Source organism: Cricetulus griseus, chromosome 3 (assembly GCF_003668045.3).
Source record: "Cricetulus griseus strain 17A/GY chromosome 3, alternate assembly CriGri-PICRH-1.0, whole genome shotgun sequence".
NCBI classification, from domain to species: Eukaryota; Metazoa; Chordata; class Mammalia; order Rodentia; family Cricetidae; genus Cricetulus; species Cricetulus griseus.
Window position 1 is genome coordinate 79,818,415 of NC_048596.1, and position 21,866 is coordinate 79,840,280.

General features: G+C 48.7%; 2 protein-coding genes across 2 annotated transcripts in view; both read right to left on the bottom strand.

Annotated features, from left to right (window-relative positions):
• The window catches only part of Eef2k (eukaryotic elongation factor 2 kinase), a 77,690-nt gene extending 72,134 nt beyond the window's left edge, over positions 1 to 5,556 (bottom strand). Inside the window, exon 1 of the mRNA XM_027410232.2 lies at positions 5,538 to 5,556. The gene's annotated coding sequence lies outside the window, so the exon portion shown is untranslated. The remainder of the gene's footprint in view (positions 1 to 5,537) is intronic.
• Positions 1,670 to 20,857, bottom strand: Sdr42e2 (short chain dehydrogenase/reductase family 42E, member 2). Its single transcript, XM_035442250.1, has 11 exons — positions 19,748 to 20,857; positions 18,579 to 18,674; positions 16,983 to 17,040; positions 16,232 to 16,350; positions 15,624 to 15,699; positions 12,813 to 12,895; positions 11,097 to 11,234; positions 10,024 to 10,089; positions 7,399 to 7,462; positions 5,538 to 5,611; positions 1,670 to 2,724 (listed from the first exon to the last, which is right to left on the bottom strand). Exons 1-11 carry the CDS (start codon positions 20,423 to 20,425, stop codon positions 2,470 to 2,472), a joined length of 1,707 nt encoding a protein of 568 aa, XP_035298141.1. The 5' UTR covers positions 20,426 to 20,857; the 3' UTR covers positions 1,670 to 2,469.
• Positions 20,858 to 21,866: the final 1,009 nt, after the last annotated feature.

Genomic DNA, 21,866 nt, shown 5'->3' on the forward strand with positions numbered 1-21,866 from the left:
CAATTGCCACTTGAGATGGTTAGTGTGGACTGTCAACATGAGGGGACCTAGAGCCACTCAGGAGACCAACCCCACAGCTGTCAGGATTAGATTAGGTTAGGTTAGATTAGGTTAGGTTAGCTTCTGGACATGCCAAGATGGATTAGGTGATGGAGTCTCTCAATGGGGTTGAGTTGGAAAGACCCACTCCAACAGTGCACAACGCTACCCCTGGGCTTGGGGAGGCACAATCATCTCTCTTGTTCCTCACTGCAGACACAGTATGACCAGCTGCTTCAAGTTCCTGACATTGATTTTTCCAAGCCTCAAACTGTGAGCCAGAATAAATCCTTCCTTAAATTGTTGTCAGAGTGTTTCACCATAGCAACAGGAAGAGCAAGTATGAAGGCCACCTCAGATGGCCTGAGATTTGTAGGGAGGTAGACCCCAGAGTTCAACCCCAAATCTGGAACAGTCAGGCTGCAACTGACATAACCATGTATTATGTTTTCTATTGGGCCTTGGGAAACTCAGCTACCCTTACCCTCTGATACTTGAAATTAGTCATGGTCTCATCTGTAAGTTGACTGTGACAAATCAGAGTGGCTCTAATAATGAGATAAGGCTGTACAAATGCAAGTTTCTGCAGGTGTTGGTCACTAAACAGAAATGATTACTATTGACTTTTTTATTTTTAAAGATTTCTTATTTTTGTAATTTTTATTTTATGTGCATTGGTATTTTGCCTGCATATATGTCTGTGTGAGGGTGTCAGATCTTGGAGTTACAGACAATTGTTAGCTGCCATGTGGGTGCTGGGAATTGAACCCAGGTCCTCTGAAGAACAGTTGGTGCTCTTAACCATGGAGCCATGTCTCCAGCCCCACTATTGACTTTTTTAAAAAAATGTATATATATACACATAAAATCCTGCCTATCATATTGTAAAACTCTTACACAGTTTTCTTTATTTACCAGACAGGGATATGCTGTGAGAGAGACCACCTATGAAGGTACGATCCACTGCAGGCCGGCAGCTACTTTGCTGTCTACTAGGGCCTTAAACTCTTTAAACTCTTAAAGGTGATAGTGAGCAACACTAGCCATCAAGAAATACAAATGATTGGGAACCTATTCCACATGCTGGGTTGCCTGGGTTGCCTTGATGCAGGGGGAGGAGCTTGGTCCTGCCTTAACTGATGTGCCAAGCTTTGTTGGTGCCCCTGGGAGGCCTGCCCCTTTCTGAATAGAGACAGAGGAGGAGAGGATGGGGGAAGGGGCAGAAGAGAGACCAGGGGGAGGGAACAGGAGGAGAGGAGGGAGGGAAAACTTGGGTTGGGATGTAAAATAAATGAAAAATTTTAATTAAAAATTAAAAAAGAAAAAATACAAATGATACTAAATCATAAAATATGAAGGCTGGGGAGATGACTCAGTAGGTAAAGTGCTTGCCACACAAGGATGGGGACCTGAACTTGACTTCCAGCACCCACACAGAATGCTGGGTGTGGTGGAATAGGCTTGCAATCCCAGGGCTGGGAAGCAAGAGACAGGGAGGATCCCTAGGGTTTCTTGGCCAGCCTCGCCACTCCAAGCTCCAAACCAGTGAGAGAGATGCTGTCTGCAAAAATGGGGTAGACAGCTTCAGAAACGACAAACTCTGATTCCACAAACAAGTACACACAATATATGATCAGTTAAACTCTTATTTTGTCTATTATATTGGTACTTTTATGATACATTCCATTTTCTTTTGTGAAGTTTTCTTTTCTTTCTTTTTTTTCCTTGCCCCTTCTGGTACTGAAATCTTTTACTGTGCTGGGTCATCTCCACTCATTAACTGAGGACCCAAAGATACCAAGCTGGGCTGGGCATCCCTCCCCAGCTAATCAACACACAGATCTGTGTCAAGATCAGGACGAACTCAAAAGAAGCCATGGCAGGGAGGAGGCCCCTCTGTCCCCAGAAGTAGCAGAAGACAGGTCCAATTCCACAGACTCCACCAACCAGAACTCACCCACTTAGACAAACCCCCGAAGGCAGGGCTGGAAGGGGACCGAGCAATAGGGAGGAGTTAGGCCTGCCCCTAAAGAAGCAACCTCGTTGTTGGGGCTTCAGCATAAGGGTGGAGACAGAAAGGGCGAAACCAGAGCAGGAAGAGGAATAGGGAGGAGAGGGCTGGACTGGATAGGAACCTGGACATGGCTGGGAAGAAGCAGCAGGCTGGGAGGCTGGGACCTCATCAACTGCCTCGTCCAGTCTGGGAAAAGAGTATGAAGCTAGATCAGGGCAGGGAAATTCAGTTGAGACTCAGGGGGCAAAGCAGAGAAAATGAGCTCAAACACGAGGACAAATACAAGCCTAGAGGGTGGAGCAGGGGCGTGGCCAGGAATCGGGGCGGGGTCATGATGCAGGGGTGTGCCTATATCAGGAGGTCAAAACCAGGTACAAGCTCTGAGAGCCATAGGTGACTGGTGGTCGGGGCAGAGATCAGACGCGTTGCAATGACTCCTGCAAAGTCTGCAGCCCTAGGAAGTGTAGGGTCAGGCCGAGCAGGCCGAACAGGAGCAGCAGCAGGAGGAGCAGCCGCAGGAGCGTCAGCGTGGTGAAGCCACCGGGTTGCGGGGTCGTGACCTGCACATATCGCTCCACTGCGTCGGCGAAGCTGAATTTGTCAGGCGCGTAGCCAAGCTGAGTGCGGGCCTTGGCAATCTGGAAGGTGTGCGTCACGGCCACGCTGAGCACCTGTGGGAGAGGCGGAGCCGCGGAGGGCGGAGCTAGTGGGAGGGGAGAACATCCTCTACCTTGTGGACCAAGAGGTTAAGGGGAGGACAGCCTGTTTCTATGTCACACGGGAGTTTACAAAAACTGGCCGCTGCGCCTTGTTCCTGCGATACCTTCCTGGGGCGGGGCGATCGTCCTTTCTAAGATCTTTTTCCAGAAGGGCGCCGCCTCCTGGATGCCCTTTCTGCATCTCATCCTCCAGCCCCGCTAAATTCTCGTCTTGTTTAATACTTGTTTCTGCTTCTTTCCCCAGCTTAGCGCCGTTCTGGACCGCTGGAGGACTTAGATGCATTCTTGAACGCCAAGAGAGGCCGAAGGCCTCCTGCCTGTAGTGGGGAGCAGCTCTCCAGAAAAACATCTCCAAAGAAAGACGTTGGCTTCCTGTGGCCAGCCCAATACCAACTGTAGCTGGCAGGGCCTCCAGAGCAGCCTTCCAGCCCTCCCAGCTGCTTAACTAAGTGTCCCTAAGAGAGAAATTAAGTTACACACAGTGATTCCTCTCTAAGTCGGAGTTGCATTTGCTCTGCTTCCAGTTGGCCTGGGGCCCACCTACTTCCAGGTTAATAAATGACAGCTATCGATTGTAGAACTCCCACTGTGCTTGGTGTGGCCCTTTATATACATTCATCCTCTGAGATGACACTATTTCCTCTTTCCATGATTGGAAATTGAAGACCGGAGGTTAAGTGACTTGCCTCGGGTTACACAGAAGAGCCGCTTCCTAGACCATATTCTTTGTCATTCTGGGGCCTGGAGGTGCCCTCCCACCTGGCCTTTTATTCTTCTCTAGCTGGACATTGGCCACGTGGTTCTCACATGGCACAGACAAGCTCGTGGGGTCAATCACTGACCCAGAGACCCCAATGAGGGAAGCAGAGAGACCAGGTCTTGTCCTTCTTGCCCCAGATAGAACGTTCAGGGCTTGGGGGAATGAAGGTTAATAAATATCCTAAAAACCAAACAAGCACCTCTTGTATGGAGACATAGCTGTGAACTACACAAGCAGGTCCTGGCACTGTTCTCAGAGGTCAGGCTTAACAGTGACCTCAGGGTGAAGATGCCTCTCTTGCATGCTGGGAAAATTCCTCATCTCAGGGTAGCTTTCATCACCATGTTGAGTTGTCTGGTTTCTGGAATATCTTCCTCCTTAGACTGGGGTAAGGACCAAGTCTTCTTACCTCCAGTGCTCAGTGCAGTGCCTGGCACATAGCAGGTGCTCAAGGAATGAAAGGGTCTTCAAAGCTATAGAGCAAATTGCTGTCTCACAGACTGACTAGCAGAGGGCAACTGACCCATAGCCCCAAACTGCCTCAAATCCTATGCCCTGGAGCCTACAAGTTAACCCACACTTTAGACAAGAGGAAGGATGGTCAAGACCTTGCCTGACTACAGACAGCTCTGCAGCATTCCTGGCAGCTGTTTTGCCTTTGTTCCCAATGTGTTTTCCAAGCTAGTGATGGAGTTTTAGATCTGAGTTCAAATCCCATCAGTTCCTTGTAAGCCAGTGATCCTGGGTAGGCAACTTGACTAACTTCCTCTTGTTTACGGACAGGGCAATAGTTTCCAGCAGCAAGAAATATCAAATGAAACTAAAGGACTATCATTATCCTCTGTCAGTCTGGAATTCTCAAAGGAACAATGGAAGGCAGTGGCTTCTTTGGAACATTCTCCACCCTCCCATTTCCTTTAAGTTTAAGGAGTGATGAACTTGGCATCCTGAAGCCAATTCCAATGTGGTGTGATCTTGGATAAGCCACTGATTTGTCTAGTGCCCAGTTCTTCATCATACAGTAGAGAACATCATCTTTTTGCCCTTCCTAATTTAGCACTAGGAGGAATCAAATGAGAGAGACCCTAAATACCACCTGTTGCCTGTTTTCAGTCTACCTAAGACAGCCTTTTTGAAAAATAAGTTTTTATATTTATTTTATATGTATTAATGCCTTGTTTGCATGCATGTATGTGCACCATGCACATGATAGAAGAGGGTGCTAGATCCCTTGGGCTGAAGCTATGGGTGGTTATGAGCCAGCATGTGGGTGTTGGGAATCAAACTTGGGCCCTCTGAAGAGCAGTAAGTGCTCTAAACTGATGAGCTGTCTCTCCAGCCCCAGGATGTCCTATTTTTGAATGGCACATGCTAAGCAAATATAAAACTACACATCAGCTGGTTCTGGTGCATGCATTTCATCTCAGCACTCAGGAGGCACAGATAGGCGAATCTCTTGTGAGTTTGAGATTGCTCTACACAATGAGTTCCAGGATATCCAGAGCTACATAGTGAGACCCTGTCTCAAAAAACAAAAAACAACCCTCTAAGCAGTTGTGCATCATAACTTTGAGGATGGTGTTGATGCTCTGTACATAGAAGACAGTTAATACACACCGTTAAGTAAGTATGAATGGTGAGCCTAGAGCCACTGAGGATTTGTGTGAGTGTGCACATGTGTATATTCAGAGTTGGGGCTCACAGTGCCTGCTATGGAGCCTGCCTTTGCGAGCCCCACATCTGACTAGAAAATAATCCACCCATAGCTGGACTAACAGCTACGAAGCTTGCTTGGAGTGGTTCAATTTCCAGTCTCCACCAGTCTGAGCAAAACCTTAGTCAGTAGGGAGCATTGTAAAGGGACGAGTGTAGCTTTGGGCCTACACGGAAGATTCTGAGACCTCAGAGAAGTATCTTGTGCCAGAGATGTCTGGCTGCAGTGGAGATGTGGAAGGGAAGGGAAGGTTCAGGGCTGGAGCTCCCTGACCCCACCCAGCACACTTACCTCACTGCGGGTGAGTAGTGGGGGGACGGTGCAGATGGGCTTCAATGCCAGGTGCACGTACTCCATCACTGCAGCTGTGGGAAAGGGCAGGTGAGAGGGACCCTCAGGACAAATCCATTGGGGGATGTGTTTTTTTGTCTAGGGGGTCCCTTTACAAAGGTCACTGGATTTCTTTAGGTCATTAGCATTTGTCTGGGGGCCTGTTGGCTAGGAAATATGTCAGAATAAGTTAGCATTGAGTAATATTGAAGGACTGAAGAGTAAAAATGAATCTGAGAACACTCGAAGGTGTTTCTATTCTCTCAACTACTTTCAAATTATGTTTCATTTACTTATTTTGTGTATGTGTTTATGTGTGTATGTGCATATATGCCATGGTGCATGTGTGGAAGTTGCAGGACAGCTTGGGGGAGTTGATTCTTCCCTTCTACCATGTGGGTCTCAAGGATTGACCTGAGTGGAGGGTGGTCGGGCTTGGTGGTAGCACCTTTACCCACTGAACCATCTTGCTGGTCTTCAAGCTTTCTCTTTGGAGGTAGGATCTTACTATGTAGACCAGACTAGCTTAGAACGCTCTATGTAGCTCAAGCTGACCTTGAACTCATGATCCTCCTGTCTCAGCCTTCCAAGTGCTAGCTAGAGTCACAGATATGCCACCACACCTGGCTTTCTCTCCTATTGTTTTTTTCCAAGACAGGGTTTCTTTGTTGTAGCCTTGATGTTCTAAGACCAGGCTGATCTCCAACTCACAGAGATCTGCCTGCCTCTGCCTCCCGAGTGCTGGTATTAAAGGTGTGCACCACCACTGCCTGGCATCTCTCTCTTATTTTGATATACTGACTTGGGTAAGAGAGGGAGGAATTGGAATTGCTTCTTACCCTAAGAAACACAGCTGCTTCCCTGCCACGCCTATCCTGACATCATTTCTTTGAGGTGTGGCTGAGGCTTGGCTTGTTTCAAATGTCCAGGGGGTTCTAGTGTACAGCCTTTGTGAAGATGCCCCAGGTTGCAGCCAGTTTACAGAGAACTGCATATGTGAATACAATCCTCCCAAATTGCCATCACCTGAGTTACAGGTGAGGCATGTCATCATGATACTGCTGTGCAGACATCACCCACCTGGGTAATGAGTTTGCAAGTCTATGAGTTCAATAACAAACAATGCATTTAAAACAGTAGGTCCAGCCTCTGATGTGGCAGGAACACAGCCCTTTGTGACTTGAGGGTCACTTGTTCCTCGGCCTCACCCCAAGCCTGATGCCTACGTGCATTCTTACTGGAAGGAAGCCAGCAGAGGGCAGCAGTAGGACATTGTCTGCTGGTGGGACCAGGGAGTGGGAGCAGATACTGACCTGCAGAGACAGGGGGAGAATCCAAGGTCCAAATCTCCACACATCCCAAAGAAGGCCTGGCATCTGGGTGAACTTGGAAGAAGGGGAGCCTCAAGGTTCCCTCTGCCCCACTAGGCATCATGCCTTCTAGCACAGGTCTAGGTGTCAAAGCTGCACCCCCACCACCACTTCAGGGAGCTCCACTTCAAGCCTCAGCCACACCACTTCAGAGCTCCAGTCTCTTTGATTACAGTCATTCCAGCCTTGCAAGAGGCTCAAGTTTAAGCAGGGTGGGCCAATGGAGAGTAAATGGGGGCAGCTGTGGCAATACAGAGACTTGCTCCTCTGAGTGCAGCGTCAGGCTGGGTGCACCTGCACAACCTATTTAAATTCCATTACCCTCCCGCCCTGTGTGCCTCCTTGGCCTCATCATATTCCAGACCCTGGTTTTCCAATAATGTAAAGCATGCATGGTGTGTGTGTGTGTGTACCTGGAATACAGGGGCTCTAATACCCATGCTGTTCCTTACCTGACAGATAAACACAGGAAGTTGGTACCCATATCCAGGGCTGACTGTACCCCAGCTTCTCAAACTGCAAGGAAACATGTTGTTTAGGGACTGGCTGATGAGGAAAGATCAACTGCTTCCCCCACCAGCCCAGAGAGCCACCCAAGTTCACACTACTTTTATTTTTTGAGACAGGGTCTCTCTATATAGACTAGGATAGCCTCAAATCACAGAAACCTGCTTGCCTCTACCTCCTGGGTGTTGGGATTAAAGGTGTTCACACTCTGCCTAGCATGATGGTGATTTTATGCATCAGTCTTGAAATGAGATCCACTCCTTGATCTGGATAACTCAAGTAGCTGAAAACATAGGACAAATATTTTGCGTGTGTGTGTGTGTGTGTGTGTGTGTGTGTGTGTGTGTGTGTGTGTGTGCTCGTGTTCGGGGTGCACATGTAATGATGCCATATGGAGGTCAGAGGACAATTTGTTTCAGTCAGTTCTCGACTTCCACTATGTGGTCCTGGGGATTGAACTCAGGTTGTCAGACTTGGCAATGGGACTCTACCTGCTAAGTCATCTCTTGCCAGCCTCTAGGGCAGGTTTTTAAACTTAGAATCTTTCACATCATTTACTATATCCGCCCACACCTGAACATGTTCCCAGGCCCTTAAGTAGAATCTGTTTTTTTTTCTCCTTCCAGAATTGAATGCACTATTAAAGAAAAATAGATAAAACCCAGCAAGTGGGTGGAAGGCAGAGGGAGACTCAGAAGAAACAGGCTGGCAGGGGATGACTGAATGGAGCTGTCCACCTGCAGAAAACCTCTTCTGGTCAAAGCCAAACCATCAAAGGCTGGCAGGCTGGAAAGAATGGGGGCATGTCCTCACCCCCACCCACTGGGAAACAGGAATCCTGCAGTCTCTGGAAAGCAGTCTGGCAGTTCTTCAATGAAAAGTTAAATCTGGAGTAACCGTTTAGCCCAGAAACTCCAAGCAAATACACAGTAACGTAATCCCAGTGGGGGGGAGGCAGTGTGGGGTCACTGGCCAGCCAGCCTAGTCTACTTGGTGGATAGTGAGAGACCCTGTCCCAAAAGACAAGTAAGTAAACAGTGCCTGAGGAACACAGTTGTCCTCTGACCTCCACAGAGGTGTACTCACATACATGTGCACTTGTATACACAGGTGCGCTCATACACACTCACTGTTGATGGCGTTTCTCTTTCCAGCCAGGTCCCGCCATCCTTCTCAGTCCCAAAGAAACACATAGACACTATATGAATTATAAAACTGTTGGCCAATGGCTAGGGCTTCTTATTGGCTAGCCCTGTCTTAATTACTAACCCATTTCTATTAATCTAAGTATTTCCATGTGGTCTTATCTTACCGGAGAAGGGTCTGGACCTGCTATGCCTTCCTCCGCTACATGGTATCTCTATCTGCCTACCTTTCCCAGAATTCTCCTCATCTCCTAGTCCCGCCTATCTTCCTGCCTCTATTGGCCAAACTGTTTTATTCATCAACCAATAAGAGAAACATATACAGAAGGCTATCCCCTTCAATACATTAAAGAAAAAGAAAGGCATGAAGTCTTGATCTGATGTCACAACACAGATCAAACTTCAAAACTAAGGGAGAAGAAGCTAGATACAGAAGGTCACTTATTCTATGAGTCCATTCATATAAAATAGTCAAGAGAGGTAAATGTAGAGAGAGGAAGACCCATAATTGCCTGGAGTGGGGTGGGCTGAGGGTAGAGGTGGGGAGAGGTACAGGCTTGTTTTGCTTATCTGAAGATGAAGACCTACTTTAAAGTTAATTGTGATGATGATTGTATAACTAAATATAATTTTAAAAGGAAAACCATATTGAATAGTATCCGTTCCATAGGTGAACTGCATAGCTTGTAAGCTACATCTCAATAAAAGTGTTCTTTAATTTAAAAAAAAAAAAAACAAAAACAAAAAAACCTTTACGTGCATGGGTGTTTTGCTTGTATGTATGACTGGTGCTCATGGAGGCCAGAAGAGGGCATCAGATCCTCTGGAACTGGTGTTACAGATTGTGAACTGCCATGTGGGTGCTGGAACTTAAATTCAGGTCTTCTGGAAGAGCAGCCAGTACTCATAGATCCTGCAAGTGCTCTTCAATGGAACAAAACAGAGCTGCCACTGGCACATTAGTACAAGACTTTAGCCCAGCTTCTGTGCTCACTTTCCACACAGGCCTGGTCCTAAGGAAACTGTGGGCTGCTGAGAGAGGACAGGGTTCTCAGAGACTGAGTTCTTCCCTCTGGGCTCTGGTGACCTTCTACATACCAGCTGAAGGCTTACAATCAAACTCTGGCTTTCAGTGGCAGACCACTTGCTTTAGCATGGACCCTGGGGTCCAAGAAGACTCACATGGCCAGAATCAGTGTAAATCAGGAAGCAAATCGGAAGAGGTCTGTGACAAAATCAGGGAGCACATGGTATATCATAAAGGGGCAGCCACGGCCCAGCTCCAACTATGCACAGTGCCATTCAGGCATGCCACTGCCAGGGCTTCCTAATGTAAATTCTTGGGCTTTGGAGGTAGGAAAGGATATAAGGACAGAGGATGGGATTTTAGAGTCTCACTCTGGGTTAGGGGACCAGAACACCTACCAGTGGGGCCATCCACTCAAAGAGGTTGACGCTCTCCCCATCATTGATGTAGTACGCCTGCCCACTCTGAGGGTGACAGGAGAGACCAGATACTGTCAGATGTCTGCCCACAGCCCGACTCCACACTTTCTCATGGCTCCCAGCTGCTGCTGCAGCCCACTTGTCTTCTTGAGCAGTTCTGGGGACAGACCTGGGCAACACCTTAGTAAAGGCTATAACTGGCTGGGCGGAAATGATGATATTCTAGAGAGATGCTTACACTGTGAGTCAGATGTCTATCAATCTGACCATCTGACTATTGAAACAATGGGCCCCCAAAGAAATGGGGATTTCTTCAGGAATTTCATGCTGGAAAAAACAGCCAGAGGGGAGCTTATCTCCCTTTCATTCCATTGCAACAGCTCACAGGATGAGAGCCAAGCCCACTTAGTGATGAATCAATGGTGGACAGGCCCATACCTTGTCCAAGAAGTGCATTATTTCTGGGACTCTATTAAACTTTAATCTCACTTCAGGGTTCCAAAATAGCCTGGGTCCTTTTATCCCTCTTTTACTTTTTATTAATAATTTGACTTTTGTTTTGTTTTTGTTTTTTGAGGCAGGGTTTCTCTACATGGCCTGCTCCTAGAACTCACCCTGTAGTCCAGTCTGGCTTCAAACTCACAGAGATCCACCTGCCTCTTCCTCCGGAATACTGGGATTAAAGGCGTGTGCCACCAGCGCTTGACCTAATTTGACTCCTTTAATTGGCTTCTAAAGGAGTGATTGAACTTGGTTTCTTGGGATACAGATTCTGTCCCCAAGATTGATAACAGGGCAACCACACTGACAAGCTGTGTGACTCTGATGGACTCATTCAACCGCATTGTACTTCAGTTTTCTTTAGCAAGATGAGGATTATTGTGGAAACTGTGACACAATTCAGTTTGAAGCTGTGATGTCACAGGGTCACAGGGAAGAGCTAATTATGTATGCTCTCTGAAGCGTCTACACAACCCAGTGACCCTGGGACTCCTGAACCATGATTCTCCTTGGGGTGGGGGTGGGGGGCAGGGATGTCACAGAACACTTACAGCCACATAGCCCTTAGCCATGGTGAGGGCCTCAGCCGCCAGCATGTGCGCTTGCACTAGATTCTGCACATGGACCCAGTTCATGCGTGTCCTGCGATCCCCAAACCGGAACATGAACAGTCTCTTCTTGATATGGCTCTGGTGTGAGAGACGGCAACACAGGCTCAGCTGGGTGGTTTACACTCTATCTATATGCTCAGGGCTTCTGAGGGTCCAGTAACAGGCTAGACTCCAATTCCCATGTCCCGGGTCCTCTGGACATCTCTGCTTGCTTGTCTCACAGATGATCTGGGCCACCTTTGACAGTCCTCACTTCTCTCATGCCTCACATTCAAACCACCTGTAAACTCAGCTGCCCCAGCTATTACATCTGTTCAGAATTCAACCACTTTTCTTCCCTACTGCCACCCGCCTCTTTTGCCTTGGGAACCACAACAGCTTCTTGACCGTCCATCTGCTCTGCACATGGGCTGTGATGATGAACACAGAAATGCTGATAATGCCCCTTCCAGACCTGTCCCAGCTACTCTATAGCTTCCTCTGCTACAGACACGCCCCCCTCACCTGCTTGTGTTGCCTGGTCTGGGTGCTCCTGGACAATCTTAGGAGAGTCGCCCCCCTGTCTGGAGGCTCTTACCCCAAAAGCTTGCTTGACACACTTGGCTTCTTCCTCCCTTGGAGGCTGAAAACCCAGCTTCCTCCAGAAGGCACTTTCCCCAGCTTCCCTGGGAGCCCAATTCCTTCACCCCACCCACCTTTTCTTTTTGCCCTTTGTGCCTGGCACCTTCCAACATGTGAATCTATTTTAATCTATTTCCTGGTGTGAGAACAGAGGCCATACAAGAGCTGGGACTGTCTGTTTTGTTTGCTGTTCTGAACAGTCCTGAGCACACAGTAGTAGTTCCATTAAGTATTTAAATGGGGGAAGGTCACTGTATTTGACAGGGCATCATTTAAGAACTCAAGAAAGGAATATTTGAAGCAGCAGGCCAGAAAAGAACAGCACTCCCCACATGACCTTCAGTGACTCCCCATGGCCTTGTGTTCTTCATTAGACCCAGCTGTGGGGACCTCTCACTGACACTACATTAACATGTCCCTCCTCCCATCTAGTTGATCGAGTTGCTCCTTACTTGCTTTCTCTAATCACCACAGCTCATCAGAAAATCCCCTTTCCTCCTTCCAAACACCACAGGCATCCCTTCCTTCAGGAAGTCCTCCTGGGTCTCTCTCCCCTGCCAGGCCCATTTTCTCTTTCATCTCTCTACCCAGACTTCACTATGCTGAAGTTACAGCTGTGTGATCTATCTCCCTCTCCAGGCTGTGAGGAGATTGGGGCCTAGAGCCCCTTGTAGCCATATTCTCAGCGCCCGGATTTTTCTAGTTTTCAGGCACGAAGAAACTTCACTGACAGCCTGAGATAAACTGTTCAGCCCTTGGGGCAGCCACATGCAGGTCTCTCTAGGGTCATAGCTCTCTTTCTCCCCGGCTTGAACAGAGGCTTGGCTGGCACACTGAGAGCTTTGACCCTGGTAGGTCTGAGGGACAATGAACTGGTGGGCATCAGGGTGACCTCCCAGCATAGAGAGTCTCTGGCCAGGGACACTGCCCCTAGACAGATGCAATGACATAAAGCTGTGAAGGTCCAACCAACACTCACACCACATTAACCTGACTCCTTCTGCCTCTGGAGCTAGGAAAGCTGGGAAGACATACCACCACCCGGGGCAGGTGTCTTTGTTCTTCAGGGCCATAGATCCCTGGGGGACGGAGCACACAGGTGCGGAGGGTGCCTCCTCCTAGGACACAAGAAAGGGTGGCACATGGAGCTCAGGAGCCCACAGTACATGAGGATGGGGAGCCCAAAGCCATCTATACCTCCTGCTCCTTATCTAGCATGGAAGGCCCAGTATAGATATCCTGTGTCTCAATATTTTTGGGGACCCCACCTCCTGCAGCAATCCTTAGATGTTCTCACCTGGAAGTGACTCTCAGCATCATCGGAATTAGGACCACAAACCCTGTGGGCACTGGCTGTAAACTCTGCCAGCCAGGGCCCTTGAGCTATCTATCCATGACCTGCGCTTTCTCAGCCAGGTTGCTGTTTTTTCTGCACATCTATTTTCCAGGCACCTTCATTGTGTGTTCCCTTTCTCCACTAGTAAGCCAGGGCCCAGTGGCTTCCATCTTTACCAAACACCCCTCCCTTTACAATGAAGCCCAGACTCATGGATGATAGAGTAGTCCCTCAAAGATATGCCTACATGCTAGAACCTGCCAATGTGACTGGAAAAGGCTTCAAGCTTGTAATTAAGGCTATTGGTGAGTTGAGATCATCGTAGATTTTTAGCTGGGTCTAATCCAATTACAAGTGTCTTAGAGAGACCAACAGAGGATAAAGAGACCACATCAAGGTAGAAGCAAGGAATGGAGTTTTGTCGATAGAACCCAAGGATCACCTGGGGCCACCTGAAGCTGGAGGAGACAGGGGGCCCCTCCTCCAGAGCTTTCAGAGAGAGTTCTACCTGCTAACATCAGCTAACACCAGGATTCCAGGTTCTAGCTTTTAGATGGCAACGGGAGTTGCAGGGCACTACACAAGCAGGTGCAAGAGGATACAGCACCTGACAAGGCTTTGTGACCTCCTTATTAGGACTCTGGCACCCAGCTCAAGTGAGGGCCATCTCAGGACTAGCCTGGACCTCAGGCCGCTGTAATCACCCCTGGTGACCATGGTCAGCCTCCTGGAAGGCAGGTGTCAGCTGAGCTTTTCTGTGGCCTACAGCTAAGTTTAAACTCTGGGTCCCTGGGGCATGGTGGAGGGAGGTCAGGTTGCAGTCAATAGTGGCCAGTGGGACACTGGGTAGCTGTGTCAGTGAGGGCAGGCCTAGGGTATCCATGACTCTCTGCAGCATTGAAAGCTGGGGATGTGCATATAAATAATTCCCAGCCAGAGGATTAGGTGTCTGGCCTGGTGGTAGGTGAAAGGGCTGTGCCCTGGCAGAGAAGGGAATTCACCTGCACCAGATCAAATCCTGGAGATCACGGAGGATGTACACACCAGGATCAGGGGTCAAGGATTGACAGACTAAGTAACAGAAGCAGGGATATTGGAGGGAAAAGAGCCCACATGCAGGGACCTTGTTCTCTGCCTCTACAGTAGCACAGTAGGTAAGACCCGGATTCTGGGGCTAAGACTCCCCTGGGCTTCAAAGTCCAACTCTATTGCTCAATGCTGTGTGACATTGAGCAAAACCAGCTAACTGGTCTCTGTTTCCTCTACTGTAAACTAGAGGCTATAATTTCAAGCCTCTCTTGTTCTCCAAATCTGATTGATTCCCACGTTTGTTTGTCTTTTTCAATGCTATTAGAGACATTGGACACGGGGCTTCATGCTAAGCAAGCTCTCTACCTCTCAACTATATCCATTTGTTTTTTGCTTTTTGTTTTTTTGAGGCAGGTTCTTGCTATATAGCCCAGGCTGACCTTGAACTCACTCTGTAGCCCAGGCAAGCCTTGAACTTGTGATTTTCCTGCCTCAACCTCCTGAGTAGTTAGTATGTAAGGACTTTGCTACCAGACCCAGGCAGATAAACTTCTTCTCTCCCTCTCCTCTTCCTTCCTTCCTTCCTTCCTTCCTTCCTTCCTTCCTTCCTTCCTTCCTTTCTTCTCTTTTTGAGACAGGTTTCTCTATGTAGTCCTGGCTGGTCACCCTCTCTCTCTTTCCCCTTTTCTTTCTTTTTTGAGACAGGGTCTATCTATGTAGTTCTGGCTGGCCTGGAACTCACTATGTAGACCAAGCTGGTCTTGCTCTTGCGATCTGCCTGCCTCTGTCTCCCCAATACTAGAACTAAAGGTGTATGCCACCACACCTGACCTGGATAGATAATTTTGACAATAAAGAGAAACCATGTTGGCTGGTTTCTTTTAGCTTCTAAATTTTAGAAAGACAGTAACAATGATTTCTGGTAAGCACAGGGATGCCTAAATTCCATCCCCCACTTAGGAATAATATGAAGTGAATGAACCTTTGCATATGAAATTACCATGCAAAATAGGGCCTGACATGAAGAATGCATGTAAGTGTGGACAGTTACTATTTTATTATTGCTGCTCTGTAAGCAAGAGGAGAGGATGTGGGGAGACAGCTGAGGTAGGTTTTTCTGAAAAGTTATTGAAGATTAAGTGCAGAAGCCTCTCACTTCCCTTCCAAAGAGCTATAGCTCCTTTGCACATTCAGAATGCTAAAGAAGACTGCCAAAACTAAATCCATGCCCATAAGACAGCAAGGAGAGCAAGTGTCAGGCTGTCCAAGTCTTTTCCTTACCAAACTGCAAACAGGAGATCTGACTGTCCAGGCTGTGTCCTGGTGGAGGAGGGACATGCAGGTGCTCAGAACACACTGAAGGACAAAGGCCCACACCATGTGGAGATGTCACTTGGAAAGACATAGGGTCTCAGTCACACAATTCAGAGAGGCAGTAGTAGGCAGGCATGCTTGTTACAAGCAGGCCCCATGGTACTCACCTAGGAGAGGTGTCCCATTGGCCATGAGAGTCAACTGGTCAGCAATGGCTTTGGTTCGAGAGTAGTGGTCCATGTGCTGCCAGGGGACAAGGAGAACACAGTCACTAGAACTCAATTATGTTGATGGCAATGCTGGCCCATGGAGGCTTGGTCTACCCCATGGTTGCACAGACTCAGGGAAGCACCTGCCAGTCTGCAACATCTGCCCTGTGACACTGTTGTCAGATATAGGTTGGATGGTCTGGTCATATGTCATCCTTTAGTGCTTCTGTGACATCTTTGCACATAATCTCATTTCCTGCTCTCTACAAATCCCCTCCATGGTGTTATCAGGCTTAGATGAAGAAACAGAGGTTCAGAGTACATGATAATTTGAACTGCCCCAGAGGCGAAAGGTGCCAGACTGGGTGGGACCCAGTGCCAGGTCTATTTGATTTTGAACCCTCCTCAGGCAAGACAAGCTGAACAGGAGACAGTTTGTACCACTCAGCTTGGGAGTCCATCCTACTGGGATGCACCCTGAGTTATAAGACCTGGCTCCATCCATACCTGCTTTTGGGAAGTAACTTTCAAACCTACTACCCTGCCCATCTCCCAGAAGTTGGTACCTTGTCCAGGGGGAAGTATGGGACAGAATCCTCATCACCCTGCTCTATAGGCTTCCCACCAAATGTCACGTTGACCGTGCTGGTGTACACAAGCCTTGGAACACGCCGACGGACACAGACTGCAGGAGACACATATATACCATAGCTTATTGTGAGCAAGCAGCTGGCTAAGAAGGGGCTCAGAAAAGACCTCTGTGGGCAAATCCACCCATTTCTACCCAGCCTTAACGTCCCGCCCCACACCATCAGGGATCTCCCAGAATCCAGAGCTTCCGGGGAGGGAAAAGCCTCCCACCTCAACTTGGGATGTGGGGGCCAGGACTTCCCATTACTCCTTCTGGTGTGCCTTTGGCCCCCTAGCCATTCTGTCAGGGGCAGGTAAGAAGAAGAGGCTCACTTGGTGGGACAGATAGAAAAGATGCTCTAGAATTGGAGAGAGTCCAGGTCAAGGTTGGACACATCTGGAGGGCCCAACAGGAATCTTCTATCTGATCTTTCCGTGACCTTCCTCAGGCCTTCCTCAACCCCTAGACATGCTAAGGCTGCTGATGCCCCCTACAGGGCCCTGAGTAGGTCTACACAGGGAAGATATTCTACCTCCCACTGGCTTCAGTTGGTACCGTCTAGGTAGGGCAGGGGGGTCCTGCCTCTGTTGCTCCCACTCCCAACCCCCACCCCGGAGCCAGGCCAGTGGCAGGAGAAAGAGGAGGAGGGATCACACTGCACGCCACACTCCACTCAAAGGGCCTACCATTAATCACTAGCCTGGTGCCTCCGACATTTATAGACTCAATCTGCTGTTTCTGTAGCTAAAAGGTAAGAGGGAAACAGGAAGTCACATGCTGCCTTCAATCTTGTGGCTGAGACCATAGGCTGGGCTCAGGATCAGCAGGATTCTCACTGAAGGATATCGGAGCAGGGAGCAGGGGCTGACATAAAGTTTGGCATGGATAAGTGACTTCTAACAGGTTGGATCATTTTCTTCCTTACCAAGTCTCCTCTTACCTGAGACAAATGTGATATGACCATGCCCCAGAGAGGGCACTGGAGTATAAACAAGGAATGGGTTTGCAATGATAGGTTCTGGCATGCCAGGCACCCAGCAAACAGTACAATCCAGACCCCATTTGACACCAATGGGAAATGTGATGCTCTATATTTTCAAACTATATTTATTTTTCTTTGAGACAGTGTATCTCATGTCACCTAGGCTGGCCTCAGAGAAGCTAGTAGACAAGGATAAACTTGAATTTTCTGATCCTCCTCCTTCCACCTCCCAAGTGCTGGTATTACAGGTATGTGCTACTATATCTGGTTTATTGGTGTTGCTGGAGATCCAACCCAGGGTGCATGCTGAGCAAGTATTTTACTCACTGGGTCACATTCCCAGCCAAAACTATATTCTTACCGTGGTATTTTTTGTTTAATGGAGAAACAGCTACAAGGTTAAAAATAGTCCAAACAGTAAAAGTATGCTCAGGGGCTGCAGAGATGGCCCAGTGTACAAGAGTACTAGCTGCTCTCCCAGAGGTCCTGTGTTCTGTTCCAAGCACCCACATGGCAGCTCACAACTGTCTGTAAACCTAGTTCCAGGGGATCTGATGTCCTCTGCTGACTTCCTCAGGCACCAGGCACACATGTGATGTGCAGACATACATGCAGACATACATGAAGGCAAAACACCAACATAAAAAAAGCTATCTAATCAAGAGGAAAATTCTTTCACATTCCAGATTTGAAGTCTTCCTCTGCCCTCTCCAGAGGGAACTGCTGTTAATGGTTTTGTACATTTGTATGGATCTAGGGGTCAAACTGAGGTCATCAAGCTTGGCAGTAGGCACTTTATTTTATTTTATTTTTTTTTGAGACGGGGTGGGGTGGGGTAAAGTCTCTCTATGTAGCCCTAGCTGTCCTAGAACTTGCTATGTAGACCAGGCTGACGTCAAACTCACAGAGATCTTCTTGCCTCTGCCTCCTGAGTACTGAGATTAAAGGCAGTTGGTTGAGTTATCTTGCTGGCTCTTAGCTTTTCTTTTTTAAGGCAAATAGGGGATACCAAACACTATTTTGAACTTTGGAGATTGCCAGGTTATCAACACTTTTGAGTCTTCTCATTCTTTTGAATGGTTGCATAGAATTTCATGCTATACCTGCTCTAACTTACTTCGATAACTAATGGACCACTGCATTATTTCTGGTGTTTCACTATTAAGAACAGTGCTGTGAATATGTAAATAAGTATAATTTGAGTCAAATGGAATATGTTTTTGTAGACATTGATACAGTGTTCCCTAAAGAGTTTGTGACATAAATAGCAGTAACATCCTTCTGTGTGTGGGAGTCTCACCTTCTCAGCCCCAGACATGCCATAGGAGGCCGCGTGAAAGACACAGTCCACCCCCTGGAAGGCTTGGTACAGGGCTTCCTCATCTCGGACATCAGCCTGAAACAGAAGTGAGAAGTTCAAGTCCAAGGCAGGATTTACCAGATCCACAGAGCATCACAGGTGCTGCCCCATTTGTTCTGCTTTGGGTCCAGAGGGTTCCATATGCACAATCTTAACTGACTCCCTATGAGCCTCTTGTAAAACACATGCGGTTACGGTTTCTTTTCTGTGGATAAAGACTTGGGCTCAAGGAGGTGCGACTATAGCTGGAAAGGGTAAGAGTTGGAGCGGAGGATGGCTAGATGGCTAAGGGACAAGTGTTTTGCATGCAGGCTGGAAGACCAAGAGATTGACTTCTGGAAATTCACAGGGAGCTGGATGAGGTGACTTGCATCTACAATCCCAACACTCCTGTGGTGAGAAGGGAGGTGGAGACAAGAAAAGGGCCTAGAAGCTCTTAGGCTAGCCAGATGCGAGTGGGTAGGACAGAAGCCAAAACAAGAGAGGCCAGCCTCATCATGGGAGAGGGAGAGAACCAACCCTGGAAAGTTTTCCTCTGGCAAATGTATGACTGCTCTCCTCTCTCTCTCTCTCTCTCTCTCTCTCTCTCTCTCTCTCTCTCTCTCTCTCTCTCTCAGACTCACACACACACACACACACACACACACACACACACACACACACACACACACAAATAATCATATATACACACCAAACACTTATCCCCACACACTCATATCACATGCACACACATACTCATGTACACTGATAACAAAATCTAAAAATAAAGCCAGGTGGTGGTGGCGCATGCCTCTAATCCCAGCATTCAGAAGGCAGAGGCAGGTGGATCTCTGAGTTCAAGGCCAGCCTGATCTACTGAGTAAGTTCCAGGACAGCCAGGACTATACAGAGAAACCCTGTCTCAACAAAATTAAAACTAAAACCAAACCCAGTTTTTTTTTTCTAAAAACAATAAAGAATTAGAGCTAAATCTGGCTCCACAGCCTGAGGTCTCAAACTCCACTGCTGGTTCACATTGTATTTGTCCACCTGAGCTCTGCCACCAGCGCTGTCACCACCAGCACTGTCACTTCCAGCAGCAGCCCCCTCCGTGATCCCCATCTCTGTACCTGGATAAACTCGGTTCCTGTGGGTAGTGGCCACTGGGGTCTTCGGAGGTCAAGCAAGATGACAGAAGTGCCTCTCTTGGCCAGGCTGGAGCCCAGGCTGAAGCCCAGGTAGCCTCCTCCTCCAGTCACCAGAACCTTCTGTCTGGGGGTCTGTGTGGGTTTGGCCTGAGTCTTCTGCTGCTGTGCTGGTTCTGGGGTTGTCACTGATTCACTGGGATTAGAACCAGTCCCAGAGCCTCGTCTGGTCCCAGGCCCTAGCCCCAGTCCAGGTAATGGTGCAGGTCCCGGCCTAGGTACTGACTCACTTTCTAGCTGAGGTACTGGCCCGGCTCCTGTCCCAGCTCCTGGCTGAGGTACTGGCCCAGGTGTTGACTCAGCTCCTGGCCTGGGTCCAGTCCTAGCTCCTGGTCCAGGTAATGGTCCCTCTGCTAAAGCAGGTCCCAGAGTAGCAGCAGGCCCTGAAGTAGCACCAGGTACTAGGCCAGTCACAGAAGCAGTGCTAGGTCCTGACCCAGACCCTGGGACAGCCCCAGGCCCTGGCCCAAGACCTGACCCCAACCCTGAAGCAGACCCCAGGCCTGAGACCCCTCCACAGGCCTGGCAGACAGGGCAGCTCTTCTCGCCCTGGCCTGCAGCTTGACAGGTTCCTAGTGAGGAGCCCACAGGGTTGGTCTTCATCCTCTATGAAGCCATGCAGCCTAGAGGCTGTCCACCTGTGGAGGAAAACAGAAGAATGTTCTAGGGCCACTCCAAGGTACACCTCAGCGGGTCCTTAGGACTAAGGGGAACTTCAGGAACACTTGTGTCTCATAGATCTTTCAGGGCTCCAGACTTCCAGAGCCCCAAGAACCTTCATGTGGCTGCTGGCTCCTTAGGGAGTCAGAGAAGGCAGCCTATCCTTTGACTTCATAGCTGGGGAGACTGAAGCTCAAAATCATGTTGTATACACTAAGCACTCCTGATTTCCCCACAGGCCCTGTGTAGCACCAGAGGAAGGCAGAGTCAGTCTCGCCTAGGGGGGCCTCACATACTGGGTGTGGTGTTATCTGACTAGGAATGGGGGCAAGAAAGAGGAGAAGGAAGAAAAGTTGGAGAAAGAGGAGGGGGAGGCAGAGGAGGTGAAGGAATAGAAGGGAGAGAAGGGCAAGAGGAAGAAGAGGATGAGAGGGAGGAAGAAGAGGAGGAGGGGAATGAAGGAAGGGAGGGACAGTGAGAGAAGGGAGAGGAGGGAGAAAGGAGGGAGGGGAGGAAGAGGGAGAGGAGGAGAAAAAGAAGATGGAGAAGGGAAGAAGGGAGAAGAGGAGGAGCAGGAGGATGAGGAAGGAGAGGACAAGAAGGGGGAAGAGGAAGAGGAGGAGGAGAGAGGAGCCACGTGGGACTTAAGGGGCTCAGGATCTGGAAACTGGTCTATGATCTCCAAGTCTGAAGCCACTCCTGATACCAGTTGCCCTATGAGCAGCTGGCTGATTCCACACAGTCTGTCCAAGTCCCCTGAAGCCTTCCAGGTCAGGTGGGTGGGCCCCAGGGACCAGCATTGAGAATCCTGTCCTCCTCATTCTAGACCTATAGCTAACCCAGGCTCAGTCAACTGCCATGGTCTTTCCTACAATGATCAACCCGAGCATCAGGCTAGCCCAAGGGCTGGGTCATTAACATTATGGAAGCAGTGACTGCACTGCAGGCCTTCTATGTGCCAGCCTATGGCCTGCATGGTGCATAATGACCGCATAAAAGAGCAGGTGTTTGTTGAGTGACTGACTGACCAATGAGCTGTTGCTTGTGGTGGTCACAGGACAGGGACCCTGGCAGTTATAAGAACTATGCCTATGTCTCTTCTGTCATTTTCCTGTGCCTTTTGGGATAGGAATGCAGTCATGTCCCACATAAGTGTTAGGGAAGGGCATCCCAAACTAGAGTTATTAGGGACGATATCTAATCCCCCACCCTGCCCTTCAACCAGGAGACAAGATGTAGCTTCAGAGGGAAGACACGTCTCCCAAGGCCCAGATGACTCTTCTGGGGAAGGGTATATGGGTATTTATGGTGGCAAAGGCTGGGTGTGCCCTTGGGTAAAATGCTTAGAACTTCACTGTGCCTCAGTATACGCAGCTGTGAAATA

What these genes read in the sequence shown, in the direction of transcription:
- Sdr42e2 (XM_035442250.1), bottom strand. Translation starts at nt 20,425, where the DNA reads ATGAAGACCAACCCTGTGGGCTCCTCACTAGGAACCTGTCAAGCTGCA. An exon ending in CAGGAACCGAGTTTATCCAG is followed by an intron (nt 18,675 to 19,747) that starts GTACAGAGATGG and finishes CTTCTGTTTCAG; the next exon opens with GCTGATGTCCGAGATGAGGA. An exon ending in CACCAGGCTAGTGATTAATG is followed by an intron (nt 16,351 to 16,982) that starts GTAGGCCCTTTG and finishes TGTCTCCTGCAG; the next exon opens with TCTGTGTCCGTCGGCGTGTT.